Here is a 23107-nt window from a genome sequence, read left to right on the forward strand (position 1 = left end):
CATGATCCCTAGCTAGCAGGACCAGTGGTCAGGGATGATGAGAATTGTAGACTCAAAACATCTGGAGGGGCGAGGTTGAGGAAGCCTGGATTGGAGTCTACAAAATGAGGATGCGGGACTAATGAGAGGAGAAGTTGGAAGGGGAAGTTCCAGGTTCAATTTCTGGCACTTTCAGTTTAAAAAGGAAGCAGGTATCAGGGGCTGGGAGAGACCCTCTCGGCCTGAGACTCTATTATCTAGCAAGATAGGCAATACTGAGCTACAGTATATGAACAAATTGCCAGACCTGCTACGAGGCCACTTTGCATGTTTCTGTGACATACTAAGCCAATGTTGCTTTTCCATTAGACAGAGGTGCCACACAATCCTAATACTTTACTCAAGTTCAATGCAGTTTATGAGCATCAGAAGATTCCTGCTTCTTCAGGCCAAATGTCCAGCATCATGATCTCACCATGGTCAGCCAAATGGGAAGGCCAAAAGCAGAACAGAAGCGCAATAGCACTTTCCCTGGTTGTGCCGTCCCAGAAACTGGTACTCAAGAAGGCTACTTGCAACCGTCTCCCTGAATTTGTCTAATCCTCTTTTAAAACCAGCCAAGTTGGTGGACATCACTGTCTCCTGTGGGAGCAGATTCCATCATGTCACACTATCTGCTGTGTGAAGAAGCAATTCCACCATGCATAATTTTACACATCCCTATCCGGTCTCCTTTTACTTTACTTTCCTCTAAACTAAAAAGCCTCCGATTGTGGCTACCTTTCCTCATAGAAGAGTTGCTCCAAACCTTGATCTTTCTGTTTGCTCCCTTTTCGAACCTTTCTCAGCTCTACAATATCCTTTTCGGGGAGGGGTGAGCAGATCTCTGCACAGTACTCCAGATGTGGTGGCACCAAAGAATTTCATAGTGACATTATGATACCAGCAGTTTTATTTTCAATTCCTTTTCTGTGCCCCTGAAGGACCAGGTGCACAGCCTGGGAATCATTTTGGACTCACAGCTGTCCATGGAGGTGCAGGTCAATTCTGTGTCCAGGACAGCTGTTTACCAGCTCCATCTGGTACACAGGCTGAGACCCTACCTGCCCACAGACAGTCTCACCAAAGTGGTCTAGATAGAAACTAGAAACTAATCCAGAATGCGGCTGCCAGACTGGTGACTGGCAGTAGCCACTGGGACCATATAACACCAGTCCTGAAAGACCTACATTGGCTCCCAGTACATTTCTGAGCACAATTCAAAGTGTTGGTGCTGACCTTTAAAGCCCTAAACGACCTCAGCCTAGTATACCTGAAGGAGCGTCTCCACCCCCATCGTTCAGCCTGGAACAGGAGTCCAGCTCCGAGGGCCTTCTGGCAGTTCCCTCACCATGAGAAGCAAGGTTACGGGGAACCAGGCAGAGGGCCTTCTTGGAAGTGGCGCCAGTCCTGTGGAACGCCCTTCCATCATATGTCAAGTAGATAAACAACTATTTGACTTTTAGAAGACATCTGAAGGAAGCCCTGTTTAGGGATGTTTTTAATGTTTGATGTTTGATGTTTTGTCACTTGATGCTGATGATGGGCGCCACCCAGAGTGGCTGAGGAAACCCAGCCAGATGGGGGTATCAATAAGTTGTTGTTGTTGTTGTTGTTCCTAATGGTCCATGCCTTTATCAAGCTAGCCCCTGTGACCTGTTCCTAGTCTCATTCCTGGGTAGTTCAGAGGAGCATATCTGTGAAATTAAGGGCACATTTGTTTGACCCATATTTTGATCATGCTGCGTACCAGTTACCATTCCCCCACCCGCTGTCCGGGAGCTTCTCTGAGAGAGCTTCTCTTTTGCCTTGCAAAAACCTAACACTAGCTGTCAAATCAGATCCTATCAGATGCATGGGATTTTGCTTTGCTGCACTTCAGTTCAAGGGCGAAAGACTGGACTTTTGCAAGGCACACCCAGAGAGAGCAAGATGGAAAGCCCTTGGGCCTGGGGGAATTCACTGGTACACAATGTGATCAAAATGCAGCTCAAGTGAAAGTGTGGATGAACCCCAAGATTCTTTGCCCTGCCATGCGTCTTGCCTTGGCCATTTTACCTGTTCACATCTTCTTTGTGCAACTATCTACTATCTTCCACAAACTATGAATTTGACAAGTTCCTGGAGGAAAGGGCTACCGAAAGCTACTAACTGAAATGGCTAAGATCTGCATCCACAGATGGAGGCAGCAATGCTTCTGAATCTTCTTCTTCTTTGGAGATCACTCATAGCCAGGTAAGATGGTCTTCCATAAACACAGTGAGTCTGTGACTGTGGAGGCCAATTCTGGATCCACACGTCCTTCTGCAGTGGGGACATTGGTTTCCGGGAGGGAGCTGATCCTGGATGTTTAACTACAGGTAGATGGGCTATTGGCTTGATCCAAAGTGTATGTCTACTTAAGGATTAACAGCAACCAGTAGGCTCTAATAATAATAGACTCCATCTTTCCAAGAATGGACATAGAAGAAACCACAACATCCTCTGGCATTTGTAGCCCCAGCAGGAAACCCAGAAGTACCGGAACGGGTTTCGCCGGTCGCACATGCGCAGAAGCGCTAAATCGCGCTTTGCACATGCGCAGAAGTGCCGGATCGCAACCTGCACATGTGCAGACACGAAGGCATGTGTTGCAAATGTTGTGGGTTGCGAACGTGCATCCCGCACGGATCACATTCGCAACCCAAGCGTCCACTGTAGTTATGTTGCCAACCCTAGGAGAAACTAGATCAACATATGCGCAATTCATGGTATGCATACACTTAAAGCTACTTGAAAATACTTAACTGAAGTTCTTAAAAATTAAATATGCCAGCCTATATGCTAACAACTATCGCTTTCCATTTAAAAAAAAGCAAGCAATTGAAATCCCCTCTCCTGGTTAGTGCTTGCCAGCTCCAACCCCAAAAGGGACTTGGACAAGTGAATTAACCAGCCAGGATTGCTCAGTCCAGAGCATGAGACTCTTAATCTGAAGGTCGTGGGTTCAAGCCCCACTTGGGATGAAAGATTCCTGCATTGCAGGGGGGTGGAATAGATGACTCTCTGGCGCCTACAGTTCCATAATTCCCTGGTTAAGTGTGCGTGGGATTGCTCCCTGAGCTGCGTGACCCTCGCAGGTAGAAACTTTTCCCTTTTTCATCCAGCCCCGCTGACTTCCAAGCGGGGCTCCCTTCCCAGGCCATGCGCCTCGGGTCCGAAAGCCTTCTGGAATTGCCACGGATGGGAAACAAGAGAGTCGAGCGGGAGGGACGGCGAGCAGAGGGTGGGCGAGATGCGATCCTGGGAGGCGCGTTGGAGGAGGGGAGGCTGGCCGGAGAAGGAATGTAGACGGAGCGCAGCAGGGAGCAGAAAGGGCCGGGATGGGGTGTGTGAAACAGGACATGGAGCGGGGGCGACCTCGCGAGGGAGGAGCCCGAGGAGGGGGCGGGCGGGCGGCAGCAGCAGCAGCAGCAGCAGCAGCTTCAGCATCTCCTCGCAGGCTGCTGGGGAAGTTGGCCGCGCTTGCACGGGACGGCGGGCTCTCCAACAGCGCAGCGCCCGTGGGATCAATTGGATCCACGCTCTGGCCGACAGCCGGGAAGGGGGAAAGGGGACGATCGGCGGGAAAGAGCGCCGGACCCCGGGTATATAAGGCGCTCCGAACGTCCCAGGATGTGGCGCGCCGGGCAGGGAGCCGCGTCGGAACGAGGTGAGCGGAGGCGCGCGGGATGGAACGGCGGGAGACTCCGCGAAGTTTGGGGTGCCGTTTACACGGCAGTGGTCTCTAATCCGAATTAGTGTGACCCGCTTGGGGATGGAACGCCAGGGGACTCTCGGCTGACGCTTGGGGTGCCGTTTACACGTCAGTGTTCTGTCATCCGAATTAGTGCGAACCGGTTGGGGTTGGGATTTTTTTTGGGGGGGGAATCGTGAGTCCTAGTGATCTTGGGGGTGGTTAGCTCAGCATTGCCCTCCTGCGATGTGACAAGGACTGGCCATCCTTTTCCCGCAGCGTGGTTTGTATTACCATTTTGCCCCAGGAGTCTGTAAAAGTTTGCAGCGCTTCCCGGAGGAGAGCAGATGCCTCTGTTTTCCCACCATCGTCAACTGCTGGGAGACTTAACTGGCGGTGGTGGTGCGCTGATGATACTGTAGTTATAATAAGAAACTACAAAGGGAGAGAAAGCAGGGGCCTCATCTAAAACTTTTCCTCACCTGCTTTCTACTGCTTCTGCCCCAGTGGCGTAGCGTGGGTTGTCAGCACCCGGGGCAAGGCAAGTAATTTGCACCCCCTATCCCGTGGATTTGAGCCCCCTAACCCGTGGATTTGCGCCCCCTACCCCTAACCCCCAGATGTTGCGCCCGGTGCGGCCGCCCCCCCCCTGCACCCCCCAAGCTACGCCACAGTTCTGCCCAGTTTGTTCATTTGACTCGTAAAAGTTGAGTTGCATGTGTGCGCGCGTGTGTCTCTTTGGCTGCAAAGCTGTTTGTCTTGGAAGACTTCGCCACTGAAAGCGATGGGGATAGTGACTGATGGGTCTCCAAATTACTTGGGATGCTGAAGAATCGCGCTGTTTAAAAGGGTGCGGGAAGAACTGGCTTCCTGCAAGTTCTTGCCCGACGAGGTTTTCCCAGAGCTTTTGTGTTTTGGGATGCCGAACCACAAGGAGAAGCAAAAGTAGCACCCAGTTTGGTAGAGCATGAGACTCTAAATCTCAGGGTTGTGGATTTGAGCCCCATGTTGGGCAAAATATTCCTGCATTGACTAGAGGACCCGTGTGGTCCTTTTCAACTCTATGATTCTATGATTATTATTCACTCCTAAAGGGTGTATGAGTGCCACTTGGTGGCTGTGGCCACCCCTGGCTATTCTTGATGGTCCTTTTATGTACATGTTGCTGGCTCAACATGCATGTGTGTACACAACCCTGGTCTCCCTCCTGAGGTTTGCGTTGGCAGAGATCAGTGCCCTTACCATGTGGCTTGGGGGTTAGACATGTGGGTGAACTGATCATGGGGCTGGCTTTTGGGGAAACACAACAGCAAGGAAGAGAGAACATGCGATGAAAAGGCTCTCATTGATCATTTACACTGTGGGATCATTTAAACCAGAGCTTTCCAAACTGTCGCAACACATTAGTGTGTTGGCTGCAGTGTGTAGGTGTGTCGTAAGAACGCTCCCCGTGCTCCTCCTGGGGCTGGAAAAGGGTTAGTTTAACCTGTGGTTTGCTAGTAAAACTGAATTTTGTTGTTGTTTAGTTGTGTCCGACTCTTCGTGACCCCATGGACAGAGCGCGCCAGGCACCCCTGTCTTTCACTGCCTCCTGCAGTTTGGTTAAACTCATGCTGGTAGCTTCGAGAACACTGTACAACCATCTCGTCCTCTGTCGTCCCCTTCTCCTTGTGCCCTCCATCTTTCCCAACATCAGGGTCTTTTCCAGGGAGTCTTCTCTTCTCATGAGGTGGTCAAAGTATTGGAGCCTCAGCTTCAAGATCTGTCCTTCCAGTGAGCACTCAGGGCTGATTTCCTTCAGAATGGATAGGCTTGATCTTCTTGCAGTCCATGGGACTCTCAAGAGTCTCCTCCAGCACCATAATTCAAAAGCATCAATTCTTCAAACTGAATTACTGTGTTGCAAAATTATGCATGTCTAAGAAGTGTGTCACCAACATGAAAAGTTTGGAAAGCTCTGATTTAAACTGTGATTAGCTGTGATTCCTGCATCATAGGTGACCCATTGAGTCCCTTCCAATTCTACAATTCTGTGATTCTATAATTCTACGAAACAGCCACACCCCAGTTGTCCAGAGGATCATTGTGCACATTACAGGAAGTGCCCCAAAGCCTGACTCTCTTTTGCACTTCCAGGTTAATGTGCAAAATAGGGGACTTGTGGGTGTTCCTTGTGGGGAGGTATGTAAATCAACCAGGAAAAGGTCAGTTCACGATTACTTCCGTGTGTTAACAAAATAGTAATAAGAAATGGCCCTGGACCAGTGGCGTAGCGTGGGGGGTGCAGGGGGGCCAGCCGCACCGGGCGCAACATCTGGGGGTTAGGGTTAGGGGGCGCAAATCCACAGGTTAGGGGGCACAAATCCACAGGTTAGGGGGTGCAAATTACTTGCCTTGCCCCGGGTGCTGACAACCCACGCTACGCCACTGGGCCCTGATAATAAGAGACAGTTGGGATTGAGGAATCTGGACCAGAGGAGAAGAATAAAGCAATTTCTAGAGGCTCAGACTAGCCAAGATTTCCAAAGTAAGAGCTCGTGGTGGAACTGTGGCATCTGAAATTGAGAACACCCATTATGGTCTCTGGGAGTGTAAAGTATGGAAATAAAGGCTGCCCATTACATGTTATGGGATTGTGGTGTTTTAGAGTATGAGACAGTCTCCTTAAATAAGGGGTGTCCTTTCAAATTAGTGTTCTATCTTATTTTAGCTATGGCTTAGGAACTAGAGCTAGATGAAAGGATCTGAGCTTTCTCTTGCCAATGTCCACAAATGTGCCAATCACCACCCCAAAGTACTTAGGCTACAGACATGATGGGCCCTTCTGTTTGTTATGCAGCCTCCTGCATTTTAAATTTCTCCGCAGTTCACATGATTGTTGCAGAGGAAAGGGAGCACTGCACTCAACCATCTCCCTCCCCCAATTTCATTTTGGTAAGGGTTCCCTTTGGCTGGGCCCTAAAACCTGCAAAGTATATTGATTCAAATTGCCAGTGCACACAAGACACATTCACAGTCACAAAACCCAGCTGTGATGTGAAACCTGAATGTATCAAGCTACGTTTCCATGTTCCCAGCTGTCCACCCATTCATTCTAGTATTATCCCAGTACAGGAGTTGATTTGTGTGGTTTAACTCTCAAACCTTCTGTAATTTGATGGCTTTCTGGAGAGCCTCTGAAAAGTAATGTTGGGTTCTTGGAGATGCAAAAAGATTGAGGGAACATTCTTTCATATGTGGTGTAAAGAGTACTGGGAAATGATATATAATGAATCGGGGGGAAATGTTTAAAAGTAGCTTTCCAAAAAAACCAGATTCCTTTTTGTTGGGGATAATTCAGAGGGAAATTCCCAGGTGTCAAAAAAGACTATTTATGTATGCTACTACTGCGGCCCAAAAATGGAAAACGAGCGAGGTCCCAACCAAAGAAGAGTGGCAACTTAAGTTGACAGAATATGCACAACTTGCAGACCTAACATATAGAATAAGAGAACAAGAAGAACATATGTTTAGAGAAGATTGGAAAATGTTTATTGAATATATGGGAAATAATTGTGTACAGCTAAAAACACTGGCAGCATTAAGATAAATTCAGCAATGTAAATAAGTTATGATGTATGTAATAATGGGATACTGAATGCTTTAGTTTCTGTAAAATATGCAGGGATTTATGATATGTAAAATGAACCATGGAAAGAGAAGAAGGGAAGTCATTGATAGCTTAAGGTTATATAAATTAGTGCTTTAAATTGTAAAACAGAAAATTTAATAAAAATTATATATATAAAAAAACTAATGTTGGGTTCCCGGAGAATGTTGTGTTCAGTTAGGGGTGGGGAGTCTGTGGCCCTCCAAATGTTGCCTACACCTCCCATCATCCCTGACCCCTGGTCATGCTAGCCATACTGGTTGGGGCTTCTGGAGTTGCAGTGTAACAACATCTGCAGGACCACAGCTTCCTGTGTTATGTTCATAACCCACACATGTTCCTTCTCCATCATGTCTACTCATGGGAACTAATTGAATAAAACAAAGTGGGACTTCAGAATCCCCCAGTACTTGTGGGATCAGAGGTGTAAGTGACCTCCAAGAATATAATGGCTAGCCTCACCCATTAGATGCCAACCAAGGGGTGTTTAAGGAGATAACAGAAATCATTGGGTTAAAGCTGACCGAAAGTCCAGAGGTAGCATTATTATCAATTGACGATGGGTGGAAGGTTTGCAGGCTATCAAGGACTTGCTCACAAATTTACTGACAGCTGCGCGAATTATTATAGCCAGGAAGTGGAAGGGGCAAGCAGAATATAAAATGAAAGAGTGGTATAAAGAGGTGTGGATACAGATGTTAATGACAAATTAACATGTGCCATTAAGGCAAGACGGGGAATATGCAGGAAAAATGATTTTGAGAAGATACGGAGAGTTTGTAGAATTTGTACCATTAAAATGGAAAGGGGTCAAACCATTGCAAGAGGTGTTGAAATTTTGGGAGGTTGGATAGTTACAATGGAATGGGCTCAGTGGTGGGATGCACATTTTTATTTTTATTTATTTATGATTATTGTTGAAAAAGGGGACGCAGGTGGCGCTGTGGGTTAAACCACAGAGCCTAGAACTTGCTGATCAGAAGGTTGGCAGTTCGAATCCCCGTGACGGGGTGAGCTCCCGTTGCTTGGTCCCTGCTTCTGCCAACCTAGCAGTTCAAAAGCACGAAGGGTAAGTAGATAAATACCTTCCGGCGGGAAGGTAAATGGTGTTTACGTGCACTGCTCTGGTTCACCAGAAGCGGCTTAGTCATGCTGGCCACATGACCCAGAAAAACTGTCTGTGGACAAACGCTGGCTCCCTCAGCCTGTAAAACAAGATGAGCACCGCAACCCCAGACTCGTCCGCAACTGGACCTAATGGTCAGGGGTCCCTTTATCTTTACCTTTACTTTGCCGAAAGAAAAAGATGCCAACCAAACATTGACCAGTGGGTGATCAGTTCTCAGCCTGAGAGCAGTGGGAGGGCTATTAAAGGTTGCCATGTGTCCTCTTTTTCATGGGTAGAATCGTCATAGTGATCCATAGTTAAAAGCAGAAGTTGGCAAATGTGTCCTCTTGTTTTGCTCTTCAAAATATGGCAACCTTAGATGTGCATGCCTAGGGTTCCTCCATGGGGAAGGATGCTTGGATAGATGAGGCTTCACATCCCTAGGAAAGGAGCCTTACTTGCATACATAAGAGCCAACTCTTAGGGACCAAGGTCCTTTTGCTGCCCCCCTCCAATAAAATATTTGAGGGGGCAGGGACCCCAAAGTTGAAGGACATTGCCATTTTAATGGGGGCTGGCCCGGGCCCAGTCGCTGCAGCGGCACTGGAGAGCCAGAGGTAAGGTGGGCAGTGGCAGGGTGCGGCATGTGGTGGCAGTGGGTGGAGGATGAGCAGCCACAGCAAATTTTTTGAGGTTCCCTGGAGTTGGTGCCACTGCTTCAAATGGACACCAGTTATGCATTGGCCTGTCAGAGTCATCATATCTATCATCGTCTAAGGCACAGCTTCCCAAACTTTTCATGTTGGTGACACGCTTCTTAGACATGCTGTTGGGCATCAGAGGGTCCCCACACCCCTGGCAGGTTGCCAGGAACGAATAAGACAAGGGACGTTCTTACCAATGCTTTTTTATTCAATATTCACAGAGAGAGGCTTGGAAATGCAGCTGCTTGGAGTAATGACGTCTCCACCCCCTCCCTCTCTCCCTTCATGCGTCATCACTATAGATGCTGAGGTGTGCCCTCTGCCTTTGAGCTCTTTGCTCTCCTACTTTCAAGGCTTGCCATGTTCTGGGAGAGGGGGGTCTGGAATGCTTTCTAAAGACACTGAAGAGTTTGGATTTGATATCCCGCTTTATCACTACCCTAAGGAGTCTCAAAGTGGCTAACAATCTCCTTTCCCTTCCTCCCCCACAACAAACACTCTGTGAGGTGAGTGGGGCTGAGAGACTTCAGAGAAGTGTGAGTAGCCCAAGGTCACCCAGCAGCTGCATGTGGAGGAGCGGAGACGCGAACCTGGTTCACCAGATTACGAGTCCACCACTCTTAAATACTACACCACGCTGGCACTGAGTCCATCAGCTGTCTCTCTTCTTCTTCTTCTTCTTCTTCTTCTTCTTCTTCTTCTTCTTCTTCCTCCTCCTCCCCCTCCCCCCATTATTTTCCAGCTTTCCCCCTCATCTGCCTCTGAGCTGTCACCTCCCTCAAACCCCTGTTGTAATTCTGAACTGTCTTCATCTTCTCTAGAAGAGTCAGGCTGGGGAGGCAGTCTTCCCCATTCCTCCTCTGCCCAGTCCCTGACACATGCATAATTTTGCAACACAGTAATTTTACCAGCAAACCAGAGGTTAAACTAACCCCTTTGCAGTCCTGGGAGGAGTGTGGGGAGGGCTCGCAAGACACACCTACACACTGCAACCGACACACTAATGTGTCATGACACACAGTTTGGAAAGCTCAGACTGTCTGAATTTTGTGGCAGGGATTCAAGTGCATACTGGAACTTTCGGTTTGTGTATTTTAAAGTGGATTAAAGGGCTCTGTCGCCCTAGTGCAAACAACCCTCCCCCCACCCCCACACAAAAAAGCCCCAGACTTTCTGAGGTTTGGAAAGTGATGGAGAAATGCATTGAAAAGTGTAGGGCGAACAAGTAAGGAAGCAGGAAGACATGCAAGAAGCCTGCAAGCAAAGCACGGTGAATGCAGGATGGATGTCCGTTGTCATATAACCGTTCTGCAAACAGATCAGAACGGATGCTCCACAGGAACTGGGTATAATCTAGCATCCATATAAGCTTTATGCAACAAATCAGAATGAATGCTCAATGAGCTGGATGTCTGGAAGGGGCCTGAGTCTTCAATGGAAATGCATTACTTTTATGGGTATTGCAGTGGATTCCTGCCGGCTAGAGGAGTTGCCCTGGCAACAGCAGCAAACCACTTCCTCGCCACAAACTCTGTCTGTTCATTATTTTGGTTTACCACACAGTTTTATCGAGACTCACCAGCAGGTGTCCGACAGCTAACAAATAAGCATACTCTACTGAGACTGCCCAAAATTCAGTTCTGGAGTACCACAGATGGTGTTGTGTGCTGCTGCTGATGTTTGTACTCTTTCTAACTTCACTGGAAATACTTAAGACATTGAATGATGTTGTGTTTTGACCTAACTGGACCATGCCAATTATACTTTTGAAATTATGTGAGGAATTAAAGTCTTCCAAACATCGGTAGCCATTTTATTTTAGCTATGGATCAGCTTTATTCACCACCAATTCCCTTCCTTCTTCTTGCTAAGGGGCTAGTTCCTGGGACATTTCTTTTCAACATAAGCTCAGGTTTTTCTTTTCAATGTCATTTTTATCATCAGTCTGTTATCTTATGTGCCGGGGTAAAAATTCCCAGGCTCCTATATATCAGATAACTTGAAAGGTAGGGTTGTTGGTATCAGTTTTAGATTTATCTCTTGACATAACAAGAGCTAGAAGGCAATTCAAGAAATAAGAATGACTTCAGGCTGTAAGATAAATGTTTGCCTGCACATTGATCGACTTCTAAGGAGGTCCTGGCTAAACAGTTGTGGACCTCAGAACTGTTCTAGATTAATCCACTGAGAGCTTTATGAATATAAGATATAACTGTCATGCTTTGTTCTGAAAAGACCTTTGGACGTCTAGGTCACTTTAGACGTCTAGGTCACTGCAACCATCAGAGTGAGACCTACCATTAGGTAAAATGAAGCCATCACCTCTAGGAGCTAAGTCTGAGGACACATCTGCTTTGTTTGTTTGTTTGTTTTACCCCATAAAAGATATAGACCACTTGATTGTTTTTTTAAAAACACACACACCTCCAAAATAGCTTAGATTTAAAGTACAGTGGTACCTCGGGTTAAGTACTTAATTTGTTCTGGAGGTCTGTTCTTAACCTGAAACTGTTCTTAACCTGAAGCACCACTTTAGCTAATGGGGCCTCCCGCTGCTGCTGCTGCTGCGGTGCCGCCATCACACGATTTCTGTTCTCATCCTGAAGCAAAGTTCTTAACCCAAGGTACTATTTCTGGGTTAGAGGAGTCTGTAACCTGAAGCATATGTAACCTGAAGCGTATGTAACCTGAGGTACCACTGTACTCTTATATCCCTTTAAACAGTCGTAGCTTTCCCCCAAAGAATCCTGGGCTCTGTAGTTTGTAAATGGCACTGAAAGTTGTTAGAGAGACCCCTGTTCCCCTCACAGAACTACAACCCCCAGAGTCCCTCAGGAAGAGAGATTTATTGCTAAGCCACTCTGAACTGTAGATTTGTGAGGGGAACAGGGGTCTTTAAACAAATCTAAGCACCTTTTTAAAAACTACAATTTGCATAATTCTTTGTGGGGAGCCAATACTGAGTGTCATGAAAGGGCAGCTAATTGTTGGCTACTTAATTTATTCCCATGTTGTTATTTTTTTTACTGCAAGGGACAGTGATTTTTCTGTCTCGGGTGCTAAAGTAGCCTTGGATAATATCTGACTTGACTTTTGGGGCTGGATTTGCGACTCCTTCTCAGGGCTGGTCCCAGCAGCCAGGTACACCTTGGGAACTGGCCAGTGATTAGAAAGAAGTCTGAAAAGAATGAAAAGGAAGGACTTGTGACTTACGTTAGCTTGGCTAAAACCACAATTGGAATCAGCTGATAACATTATATTCTAAAAGAATGACAAAATCACATTTCATAGAAGCCAAGACACATAGCGGTCGGCTTAAAAGATGCATGCCTTTTCTAAGAAACGGCATTTTGTGAGCTACACTTCTCTAGATTGCATTTGCAGTCACAAAGCTATGCAGAGCGGACACACACAGAGCATAAATTTATAGCCAAAGCCAAGTCCTGTCCTAGACATTGATGCCACTGATGGGAACTTGACAGATTATACACAATAACTCACCACCGAAGAACTCTTACATAAAATATATACGATGTTTGCTTTTTCACTTTAGATGTGCTTGCTTTTCTCTGGTCTGAAGATTTCTGCTTGCGACCACCCACACACAAAAAGAGGAAAGCTGAAATAACGTTCTGTGTGCCTTTTGTTTAAGTTTCTGTGTTGCTGTGCGGAGTATTATAGCATCGGAGAGATGTGAGACTTGCTCCTGTTGTGTTCACCTGACAGAGAACCAGCTTATCAATGGGACTGTATAATTTAGCATGACTCTGGTGAATGGTCATTCTGTCATGGGACTGCACAGTTAATATTTTGTACATGAGTAACTTTTTTTATTTATTCCATTTTTTATCTCACTTTTCCTTCTAAGTGCTCTTGGTTTGCATCAGCTGTGTGTGGGGAGGGCAAATAACGGGGTGGATCAAGGTGATTCAGGGATCTTTCCCTCATTCTGAGGCAAAGTGTGATGTTAATAACCCCCTCCCAAGTTGGACAAGGGTCCTGCAATGCTTTGTGTCACTGCATTTTGTACCTTATAGCTTTATATTTTCCTACATCTATGTGTTTCTATAGGGCAATGACCTCTGCAAAATATTGCCTGATTTACAGTGGTAAAGTAAAGGTAAAGGGACCCCTGACCAATAGGTCCACTTGTGGTCGACTCTGGAGTTGCGGCGCTAATCTCGCTTTATTGGCCGAGGGAGCCGGCATACAGCTTCCGGGTCATGTGGCCAGCATGACTAAACCGCTTTTGGCAAACCAGAGCAGCACACGGAAATGCCATTTACCTTCCCGTCGGAGTGGTACCTATTTATCTACTTACACTTTGACGTGCTTTTGAACTGCTAGTTTGGCAGGGGCAGGGACCGAGTAGTGGGAGCTCACTCCATCACTGGGATTCGAACCGCCAACCTTCTGATCAGCAAGTCCTAGGCTCTGTGGTTTAACCCACAGCGCCACCTGCATTATAGGAGTGCTTCAAATGTACATTGTGGGTGTGATTCAAGAGACAATCCCTTGCTCTCCCCCCCCCCCAAGGGATTTCCCTTCTTCCACAAAAAGCCCTTGGACCTATTTGTCTACAATTTGTCAGTCTCTGGAGGAGCACCTGTGCCTTAAAATTTCACCCACTTTGGCCAAATAAGGAAAATGACTTCATAGGGTGGCTGTGGAGATAAAATGAGGATTGGAGAAATTATGTATATGAGAGATGTCCACAGATCTCAAGATTCAACCGTGCATAAGTAGGTTAGGCTGAGAGACACAGTCTCACAGTCATCCAGTGAGCTTTAGAGATCTCCCTCATCTGACCCCAACCCTCTGTTCACTACATCAAATTAAATCTCAGTTGCTTATTCGTTCTTGAGCCCCTGCATCATTCATTTTGACAGAACAACAAGGTGGCAAAAATTCTGCTCAACAAAATAATAGACCAGCTGACAGAAGCATTATTTTTGGTGGTATATGTAGCAATTCTTATATTACTGTGAGTTTTAAAAAGGACCCTCTACATCTAATATTTCTGCGGTGTGTTCCCAATGGATGTTGATTATTTCCTTTTCTATGGTGAAAAGGTTTTATCAATGATCACAGAGCATTCCCTTGTTGCAGGACTCCAACTCCCATCAGCCCCTGCCATCATGGCCAATGGTCAGGAGTTATGAGAGCTGTAGCCCAGTAACATATGGAGGGCCACAGGTTCCCCACTCTGGTTTAAAGGCTTTCAAGTTACATGCACAGCTGGTCAGAGTGAGATCGGCACCCACCGAATTGAAGCCATGAGAACGGATGCTAATTCCATGGACAAAAATGCCTGTGCAAAAATGCCTGTGATTTGCCCTGCCTGTCTGGCTGCCAGTCTTTAAACATTACAGGAATGCCATGAGAAATATGCCTTCCTTTTGGGTTCCAGGAAAGTTTAAAGGGCACCTTAATGTGACAAACAGAGTTCGGAAGAATGAGACGTTTGGTTCTTGATAGCTTGGCCACAAGGGGACAGATTTAACTTCTATATAAGTAAGTGGCTTTCTTCCCCACCCCCTGTAAGGAAAGGACAGTGTTCTGTTGTGGGGGCAGCTACAGTTGAAATAAAACATGCCTCTGGCACTGTTACTATGGCCAGAAACTCCATGGAAGAGGAAGGAGTGCCGTTCTCCCATCTCTGAAGCCAACTTCAAGGTTGCAGCAATACCAAGGATGAGCAATACAGTGATACCTCAGGTTAAGTACTTAATTCGTTCTGAAGGTCCGTTCTTAACCTGAAACTGTTCTTAACCTGAGGTACCACTTTAGCTAATGGGGCCTCCCGCTGCTGCCGCCGCGCGATTTGTGTTCTCATCCTGAAGCAAAGTTCTTAACCCGAGGTACTATTTCTGGGTTAGCAGAGTCTGTAACCTGAAGCGTATGTAACCCGAGGTACCACTGTACATTTCCGAGGCATACCTTACCCCAGACAGAATACCAAATTCAGCGCAGGAGGCGGGAAGGATGAACGGATGCAATGCACGCCACTAACTCTTTCCCTGCTCCCATTCTGAATGCAGTTTCCGAATTGGAATAGACAAGCATTCCTTACATATCCTTTGGTTTTAGGGAACAGACTGAATGGACAGATTTGAGAAATAGTTCATAAAGATATTTATAGGCAATACTGGTTTGAATTTATATGGTTTTTATATGGTTGGGAGCCGCCCAGAGTGGCCCAGCTGGATGGGCAGGGTATACATAATAAATTATTATTATTATTATTATTATTATTATTATTATTATTATTATTATCATTGTTATTATTGTTATATCACATACACACCAAGTGATTATAAAATGTTCAAAAGAAGGTTTCCTTTAGATGTTATAACATATTATTGAATGCAAATCTTTTTACTTGCAATTTAAGTGCTTTGCTCCCATTTTTTCCTCTAGAGAGAAAGGACAAGGCTTTTGTGAAAGGCAGAGGAAATTATTGCGCATTGCATTCATTAGCTTAGGTTTTACGAAAGAAGATTGAGTTTGCATCCAGTTGTGCATGTTGGAAAATAGCCCACCCTGTTGTTGTTTTATCGATGCAGGATTGTATCCAACAAAGTTGTCCCATTAGTGCAAAGTCTTTTTTGAAATGAGAGGCAGCATACAAATAATATAAATAAATAGGCATCCTCCCTCGTTTTGTTTAAATGTATTTTGAAGAGTTTTGGAAAGTGAAGTTATTGGTCTATTTAATGTAAGACTTTCTTGTTGCTTGTGATGAAGTTAGGGACAAAAGCTGTGGGGCTGCCACCAGAATAGAAGCCCGTTCTCTTCCAGAAAGAGAGACATTTGTCCAGATTTGTCCACATTATGTGTGTCTCCCTTTTCCTGTTGCACATAATTTGCTGATGACGATGGTTTGAAAATATGGTGAAGTTGGGGGAGCAACTCAGTGGTCTTACTTGTTATTAAATTTGGAGGGTGGAGATAGAGAAAAACTTGGCAGAAGATGGTAGCCCCAAGCATCTGAGAGCTTCTAGATCTGCCCTACTGATCTCATTAGCTAAACATCTGCAAGAGCCCACATATCTGTTCCCGACTGCATTTTATCAGAAAGTATGAGCTTGCTGTTTTTAATATGAAGTCAGGTGATTTAATATGTTGTCATCTGTTGCTGTTTTAAAGGTTTTGGTGGAAGCACAGCAAGCTGCTGACATGCGACCAGTACAGAAGCTGACCTTTTCGAAGACGTCTTCTAAGAGGTGTGATGCGGGCTCCCCCTTGTGGGAATTAATTGGATTGAAACTTCCCTGATTTGAAAAGCGGATCAGTCCAAAGCTGAGCCATGGATATGGTGAGCACGCAACCGTCTGTTCAAGAATTTGAAGGGATGGACCCTCTGATCCGCCGCCATTACAACTTCACGGGGAAGCTCATCCGAGGAAAAGAAAAAAGTGTGACAACCATTATCCTTCTAATCGTCTGCAGCTTCATCATCCTGGAGAACTTGATGGTGCTGATCGCCATCTGGAAAAACAACAAGTTTCACAACCGCATGTATTTTTTCATTGGCAACCTGGCCCTCTGTGATCTGCTGGCTGGGATCGTTTACAAAGTAAACATCTTGATGTCGGGAAACAAGACCCTGTCCTTGTCTGCCCAGATTTGGTTTATTCGAGAAGGCAGCATGTTTGTGGCCCTGGGGGCTTCCACGTTCAGCTTATTAGCGATCGCCATCGAGAGGCATTTGACAATGATCAAAATGAGGCCATACGATGCCAATAAGAAGTACAGGGTCTTTTTGCTCATCGGAACATGCTGGCTTATCTCAGTTTCCCTGGGCGCCTTGCCAATCCTTGGCTGGAATTGTGTTGCAGACTTAGCTGACTGTTCCACCATTTTGCCGCTCTATTCCAAAAGGTACGTGGCCTTTTGCATCACCATCTTTATAGCAATCTTGGTGGCCATTGTCCTCCTCTACGCCCGGATCTACATCTTGGTGAAGTCCAGCAGCCGCAACGTCACCAACCACAACAACTCGGAGAGGTCCATGGCATTGCTTCGGACAGTTGTGATTGTGGTCGGGGTCTTCATCGCTTGCTGGTCACCACTGTTTATCTTGTTGCTGGTTGATGTGGCCTGCAAAGTGAAAGAATGCCCCATTTTGTATGAAGTGCATGGGTTCATTGCCTTGGCGGTCCTCAATTCAGCCATGAACCCCGTCATCTACACCCTGGCGAGCAAAGAAATGCGCCGGGCTTTCTTCCGCCTCGTCTGTGGCTGCTTGGTGAAGACCAGCACCACCACATCACTGCCTATCCAGCCCACCCCAGATCAGAGTCGCAGCAAGTCCAGCAGCAGCAATGCACAGAAACTGAAGGACGAGCACCCACAGACTAACGGCTCACCAGGTTTAGCGGAAAAGAACGAATCATCATTTCACAATGGGAATTGCTGCAAATGACGTCCGTCAACTCTGCAGGCTAAGGATTCTTTAACTGGCTTTTTAAAAGAGCCGAATGGAAGGAAGCCTTTTGGTGGGGTTTCATGCACTTAAATCACAGGGAGAAACACTCGCCAACGGCATAATATCAAGTGCCTTGTTTTTAGCCCAGGCTGTTTTGAACTGGGTTTTAGTTCTGTGAGGGATGGACTCAGGAAGGTACTTCACTGCCTCCCAAAATCCTGTCAGTATCAAGAAAAATGGCACATTTGACATGATACAAAATTTATACGCATTAGGGGATCAATGCAGAAACCATGGTGGGTTATTTAAAACCAATAAGTGAAACCCAGTCTGCACCTCCCAATAATATGCAAGTCTAAAAAAGCTGGAGGTGCTGTGTAAGTTTTTTTATTGCCATCTGTTCCGTGCCTTTTGGGCCCAGCTGCTGCCTCACTTCCTTCGTCCCTTCCTTCAAGCAGCCTACCTTCTTGACCTCTATGCAGAACACAATGCCTGGGATCTGTGGGAGACTTTGTTCCCACCCAAACCCATCTTTTGCTTTCTCCACCCAAGTGGGACGGTTTGGCAACATTATACAACTGACCTCCTCCCCAGGAGTTAACAGTATTTATAGATATTCTTTGATATCACTGTTGCTCAGGCAGTAGTGCTGGGGAACGGGGGAGAATCACATGGGAAAATGGCAGCCAATGCTAGCCTATTATGTGTATATAGAAATAAGTGTGTATCAGTCGATTCACAGGAAACATTTCCATTCACCAAGCAGTGCACACCCTCTGCAGGAATGTGTATCCCCTATTTGCTGACATTTAAAGTTACGAGAGAGATTGTTTACCTCCACAGTGCTGCATTATTTTCCAACTTTTACTTCTGTTGTTATGTTAATGGATTCACACTACAAGTATTATTTGACGTGGCATCCCAAGAAATGAATGCTTAGGACCAGTTGCTGTGCCACAAGGCATAAACTACCATATTATGAAGGCAAGGAACTCACGCTGACATGAACAGACAGATGGATACCCCAGAACAAATATTTCGGGTTGAGCTGCAAGCCTAATTATCTCTTTATTTATGCCAGTTGTTTGGCAAAAGTTTACATTATCAATGCAAACATCCTCTGAGAATAGCTAAATGTGAAGGCTGGGACTAGAAGGCATTTTGGTTTTGTTCTAGGACTTTAAGAAAAACGTAATATTGGCTCATTCTCCTTGAATTTCTTCTTTATTTAATGTAGTTTAGTGCCGAACTGAAATATGTGTCTTGGCATTTTATGCATAGCATGTATATAGATGTATATTTAATCAATGCATATATTATTATTTTTGCTCTTTGAAAGATATTTTTTTAAAAAATTGAAGGCCCAGCCTGTGTTATGGAAAGCCCAAACACAGAAGATTAGAAAGATACAATGGAAGGGGCATGGTCTTCTCAATGTTATTTCATACAAAACTACACGTTTCCAGAAAACTATCCCAACAGAGCTTTACAAAAATCGCAAATTTCAGTTTAATGTTCCTTAACAACTATCCCTAGCTCAAACTTGAGTCAACTGAATGGCTGGTGGATGTTTTTTTCTTCATCTAGCTCTAGAATTAATATTCTGTCATCTGGACTCCCTGCCCACCAATATATTTTTTCCCTGATGGCTTATGTTGGAAGAAAGCGAGCAGAGAATAAATGGGATTCACCATGCACTTAACATGGACTAATGGGTGAAATTGGGGGGTGCATGTACCACAGGAAGTAAAGTTAGCATAAGTGGAAGGAACAGTCAAAAGTGGTCCATGAGAACGTCATACATGGTACTCTGAGATTTTCAGCCAGCTTCTGCTTCCTTCACAGCAACAGGACTAATTTTCAACTGAACCAGCCCCCTCAGCATCTGAAGAATTCATAAATCTCTTTTGACATCACATCAGTTCAGCCAGGGGCTGGGAACTGCTGATAGGGGACAGTCACTTTATAAATGCCTACTGAATGGGATTTTATTCTAGATTTTAAAATATGCATAGAGGCATGATTTTTAAAACATCCTGCTATCATTATTTGAGGGGATTTTTTTTAAACTTAAGAATGACAAGCTGTGAAAATTCTGTTTACAAGAGACATTTAAAAGGGGAAGGGCATGCTATTTCGACCAGGAGTAGCCAATGGGGGTACCATCCTAAAATTTTGGGATACAGCTCACATCAGTCCCAGACAGCATAACCAGTAGACAGAAATCATGGCTGTAGTACAAAGTGTGTGAAAGGCACCGCATTGGCAAAGCCAAGAATTAAACATGAAATTATGATAGACATAAAAGAAAGAGGAGGCTTTGCCCTGCCACATTTGCAAATGTATTATGAGGCAGCCTGCTTGTGCTGGTTAAAAGAATGGATTACACTGGATAATGTGAACCTCCTGGACTTAGAAGGCCATGATTTAAAATTCAGCTGGCATGCATGTCTTTGGTATGGGAAGGCAAAAATCCATAAAAGTTTTATGAACCATATTCTAAGGAAGAATTTGTATAGAGTTTAGGAGAAATATAAAAATCTGCTGGAAAGGAAAACACCTTTATGGCTATCTCCTATTGAGGCTATTCCAATCAAGAAAGTTAATATGGATAGACAATGGCCAGTTTTTACAGGGAACTGCTGCATTTCACAGAGGGGGCACTTAAACTGAAATCAATGGAAAGTGTAAGAAGCCATGTTACAGACTGGCTACAATATCATCAGTTACATGCAATGTTTAAAATAGATAGGAAAAATGGTTTTTCGGACCAAAGCTCACAATTTGAAAAAGAACTTATACAAAACAAAGATATTTTTTTTAATCTAAAATGTATAATTTGTTATTAGATTGGGAAACAAAAGACGAGCTTGTGAAAGGCACCACATTGGCTATTCCTGTTTTAAACATTTCCTACAGCAGATTCATTGAAAACCTGTGTCTAAGGGCAAAATCCTAAGCACATTTAAGCAGAAATAATAGATGGGAATGACTTGCACAGAATGCCACCAAATCCTTTTGTCCCTCCGATAATGTAATGCCCATAGCAGAAACGCTCCTAGTTGGTATGAATATTTGTTATTTCAAGTGTAAAGTCTTGTAAACATGTATATTACCTTTTTGATCTCTGTGCAAAATACAAAAGAGTATGCGGAAACTGTGAATGCCAAACAGTATAAAGTAACATATCAAATAATAAAAACTGCTGAAAGCAGCGAAGAGACATTGTCTTTGAGATGATCCTGGTTAAACAGCAAGGCTACAGACAAGGATGCTTAACCTGTAAATACAGATCAAGTCACAGATATATCCCCAGGTGCTCTGAAGAGTTTCCTAAAGTTTTTATATATTAAATGTATTGTGTTGTATTGTATGGCAGAATAATAAAGTAAAAGAAGAGGTCCCTCATTGAAGCATGCAAAATAACAGAATCACAAACAAGTGAATGATAACTTAGTGATTGAAGGGGTATATCAGGTACAATAGGAAAATGCAAAATAATACAAAGGTATGTCTTGATGAAATAAGCAACAAAAATTTTGTTGTTCTCTATTCTCTTATTGTGTGGCATGCCACTTAAAATTTAAGAGTGATTTAAGAGTGATTTAAAATTTAAGAGCCTCTTATTGTGTGGCATGCCACTTTAAATTTAAGTGTTCTCGAACACTTAACATGAGTTTGACCAAACTGTGGGAGGCAGTGGAAGACAGGAGTGCCTGGCGTGCTCTGGTCCATGGGGTCACGAAGAGTCGGACACGACTAAATGACTAAACAACAACAAATTCTTAAAGCTGCTATTTTGCTACCAACTCAGTTCAAGGTTTTCAGGACTGGACATCTGCCTCCCCTTCTTTCTGAAAAAAAAGAAGTGCAAAGAGTTTCTGTGGCAAAGTATGCCACTGGCTGATGTAGTTGCCTTTTCCGCCATCGATGGAGGCATGCTTGCACCATTTTGTGATCCTGTCTCTCTTTCTGGTGCGGAAGTCATTTTGTGTTATGCCTCACCCCACTGAAGCCATCTTGAGTCTACTACTCAAGGGCCCTTTTTCAAAATTCCAGATGTGCTCACTGCCCACCAAAGTCTGGCAATCCCTAACTTTAGCTCCTATATAGGAGAGAAATGCCTCTGAGAAAATATGCAACCCAATAAATTTTCCTTGGAGTCTCTGATCATCGTATTTAAAGTTTGGAAGGCATTCCCTCCCACCTCCTGTCTCAAGCTTATACAGTAGTACCTCTAGTTACGAACTTAATTCGTTCCGAAGGTCCGTTCTTAACCTGAAACGGTTCTTAACTAGAGGCGTACTTTCGCTAATGGAGCCTCTTGCTCCTGCTGCGCCGCCAGCACACGATTTCCATTCTCATCCTGGGGCAAAGTTCTCAACTCGAGGTAACTCTTCCAAATTAGCGGAGTTTGTAACCTGAAGCGTTTGTAACCTGAGGCGTTTGTAACTCGAGGTACCAATGTATAGCCAGTTGACCCAGAGGCTTTCTCACAATTCTCATCTATTCTTGCAGCATATGGAGGGGAAGATTGCTCTAGAACCTTAGAAAAGTTCTATGCAAAATATTTTTGGATACTGTGCATGCTGAGCTGTGATACTGCTTGGGCTCCTCTGCCCATCTGCACCACAGAAGGACCAGCATGTGAATCAAAGCAGGAACAGATCATATCACACACCACCAAACTGATGCTCTCCAGCTGTTTCGGACTCCAACTCCTATCAGCCCCAGCCAAAAAGGGTCTGCTGCCGGGGGCTGATAGGATATGTAGTCCAACACACTGTAACTAGAGGGCAACAAATTGGCAAAGGTTGAACTATTTCACACCTATTTTTTGCTGCCCATGAAATGTTTGCTGAATGTGCAATCCAAGAGCTTAGGTGCCAGAAAAGTGTAGAAGAAATTCCAGTATCCCTTAGACCTTTTAAATCAAGGTGTACCTTTATGATTGATCTCACTTCTTAGTGGCACAAAACCTTCTTGAGCAGGAGAGCTATTAGCCCAATATAAAATTTAGTGAACAATATACCTCACCCAGTCCTTCCTTTTGAAAATCCTGCTAAGAAAGCAATGGAAAGGAAAGGAAAAGTTCGGCATTGTTTGGAAGACTTCTGGGTACCATTTGATCCCTATTTTATCACCATTTAGGGGAAACAACTATAGTTTAATGCATGTATTACGCATCTTGGATCTGTTGTGCCAAACCTCATTTGCATTTTACTTTCCTTTTTCTGAGGATATATGATTCCAGCAACTATTTACATATTCAGTGCCAATGGCTATTTTGATCCCCACTTCAGTGCCATTGATCTAGATTGGACAACAGCAATGAAACTGAGCTGTCTGTTTATGTGTACATTCTTGGAATGGAATCTGCTCCCACCAAAATGTGTGAGTTTTGCCACTTGCGTTAAAGCAAAATGTGAGAATTGAAACCTCCCTATGTATGGAAAACACCACTTACACATAATTACACCCA

General features: G+C 44.8%; 1 protein-coding gene across 3 annotated transcripts in view; it reads left to right on the forward strand.

Moving 5' to 3' along the window:
* S1PR3 (sphingosine-1-phosphate receptor 3) overlaps positions 1-18725 on the forward strand; it is a 76845-nt gene extending 58120 nt beyond the window's left edge. Inside the window, exons 1-2 of one of the 3 annotated variants that reach the window (XM_081930728.1) lie at positions 3495-3709; positions 16344-18725. In XM_081930728.1, the coding sequence (XP_081786854.1) occupies positions 16504-17622 (1119 nt within the window). In that variant the 5' untranslated portion in view covers positions 3495-3709; positions 16344-16503 and the 3' untranslated portion in view covers positions 17623-18725. The other 2 variants (XM_081930730.1, XM_081930729.1) reach the window with 2 other exon arrangements.
* Positions 18726-23107: the final 4382 nt, after the last annotated feature.

This window comes from Podarcis melisellensis (genome assembly GCF_964234715.1).
Source record: "Podarcis melisellensis genome assembly, chromosome: 11".
NCBI lineage: Eukaryota > Metazoa > Chordata > Lepidosauria > Squamata > Lacertidae > Podarcis > Podarcis melisellensis.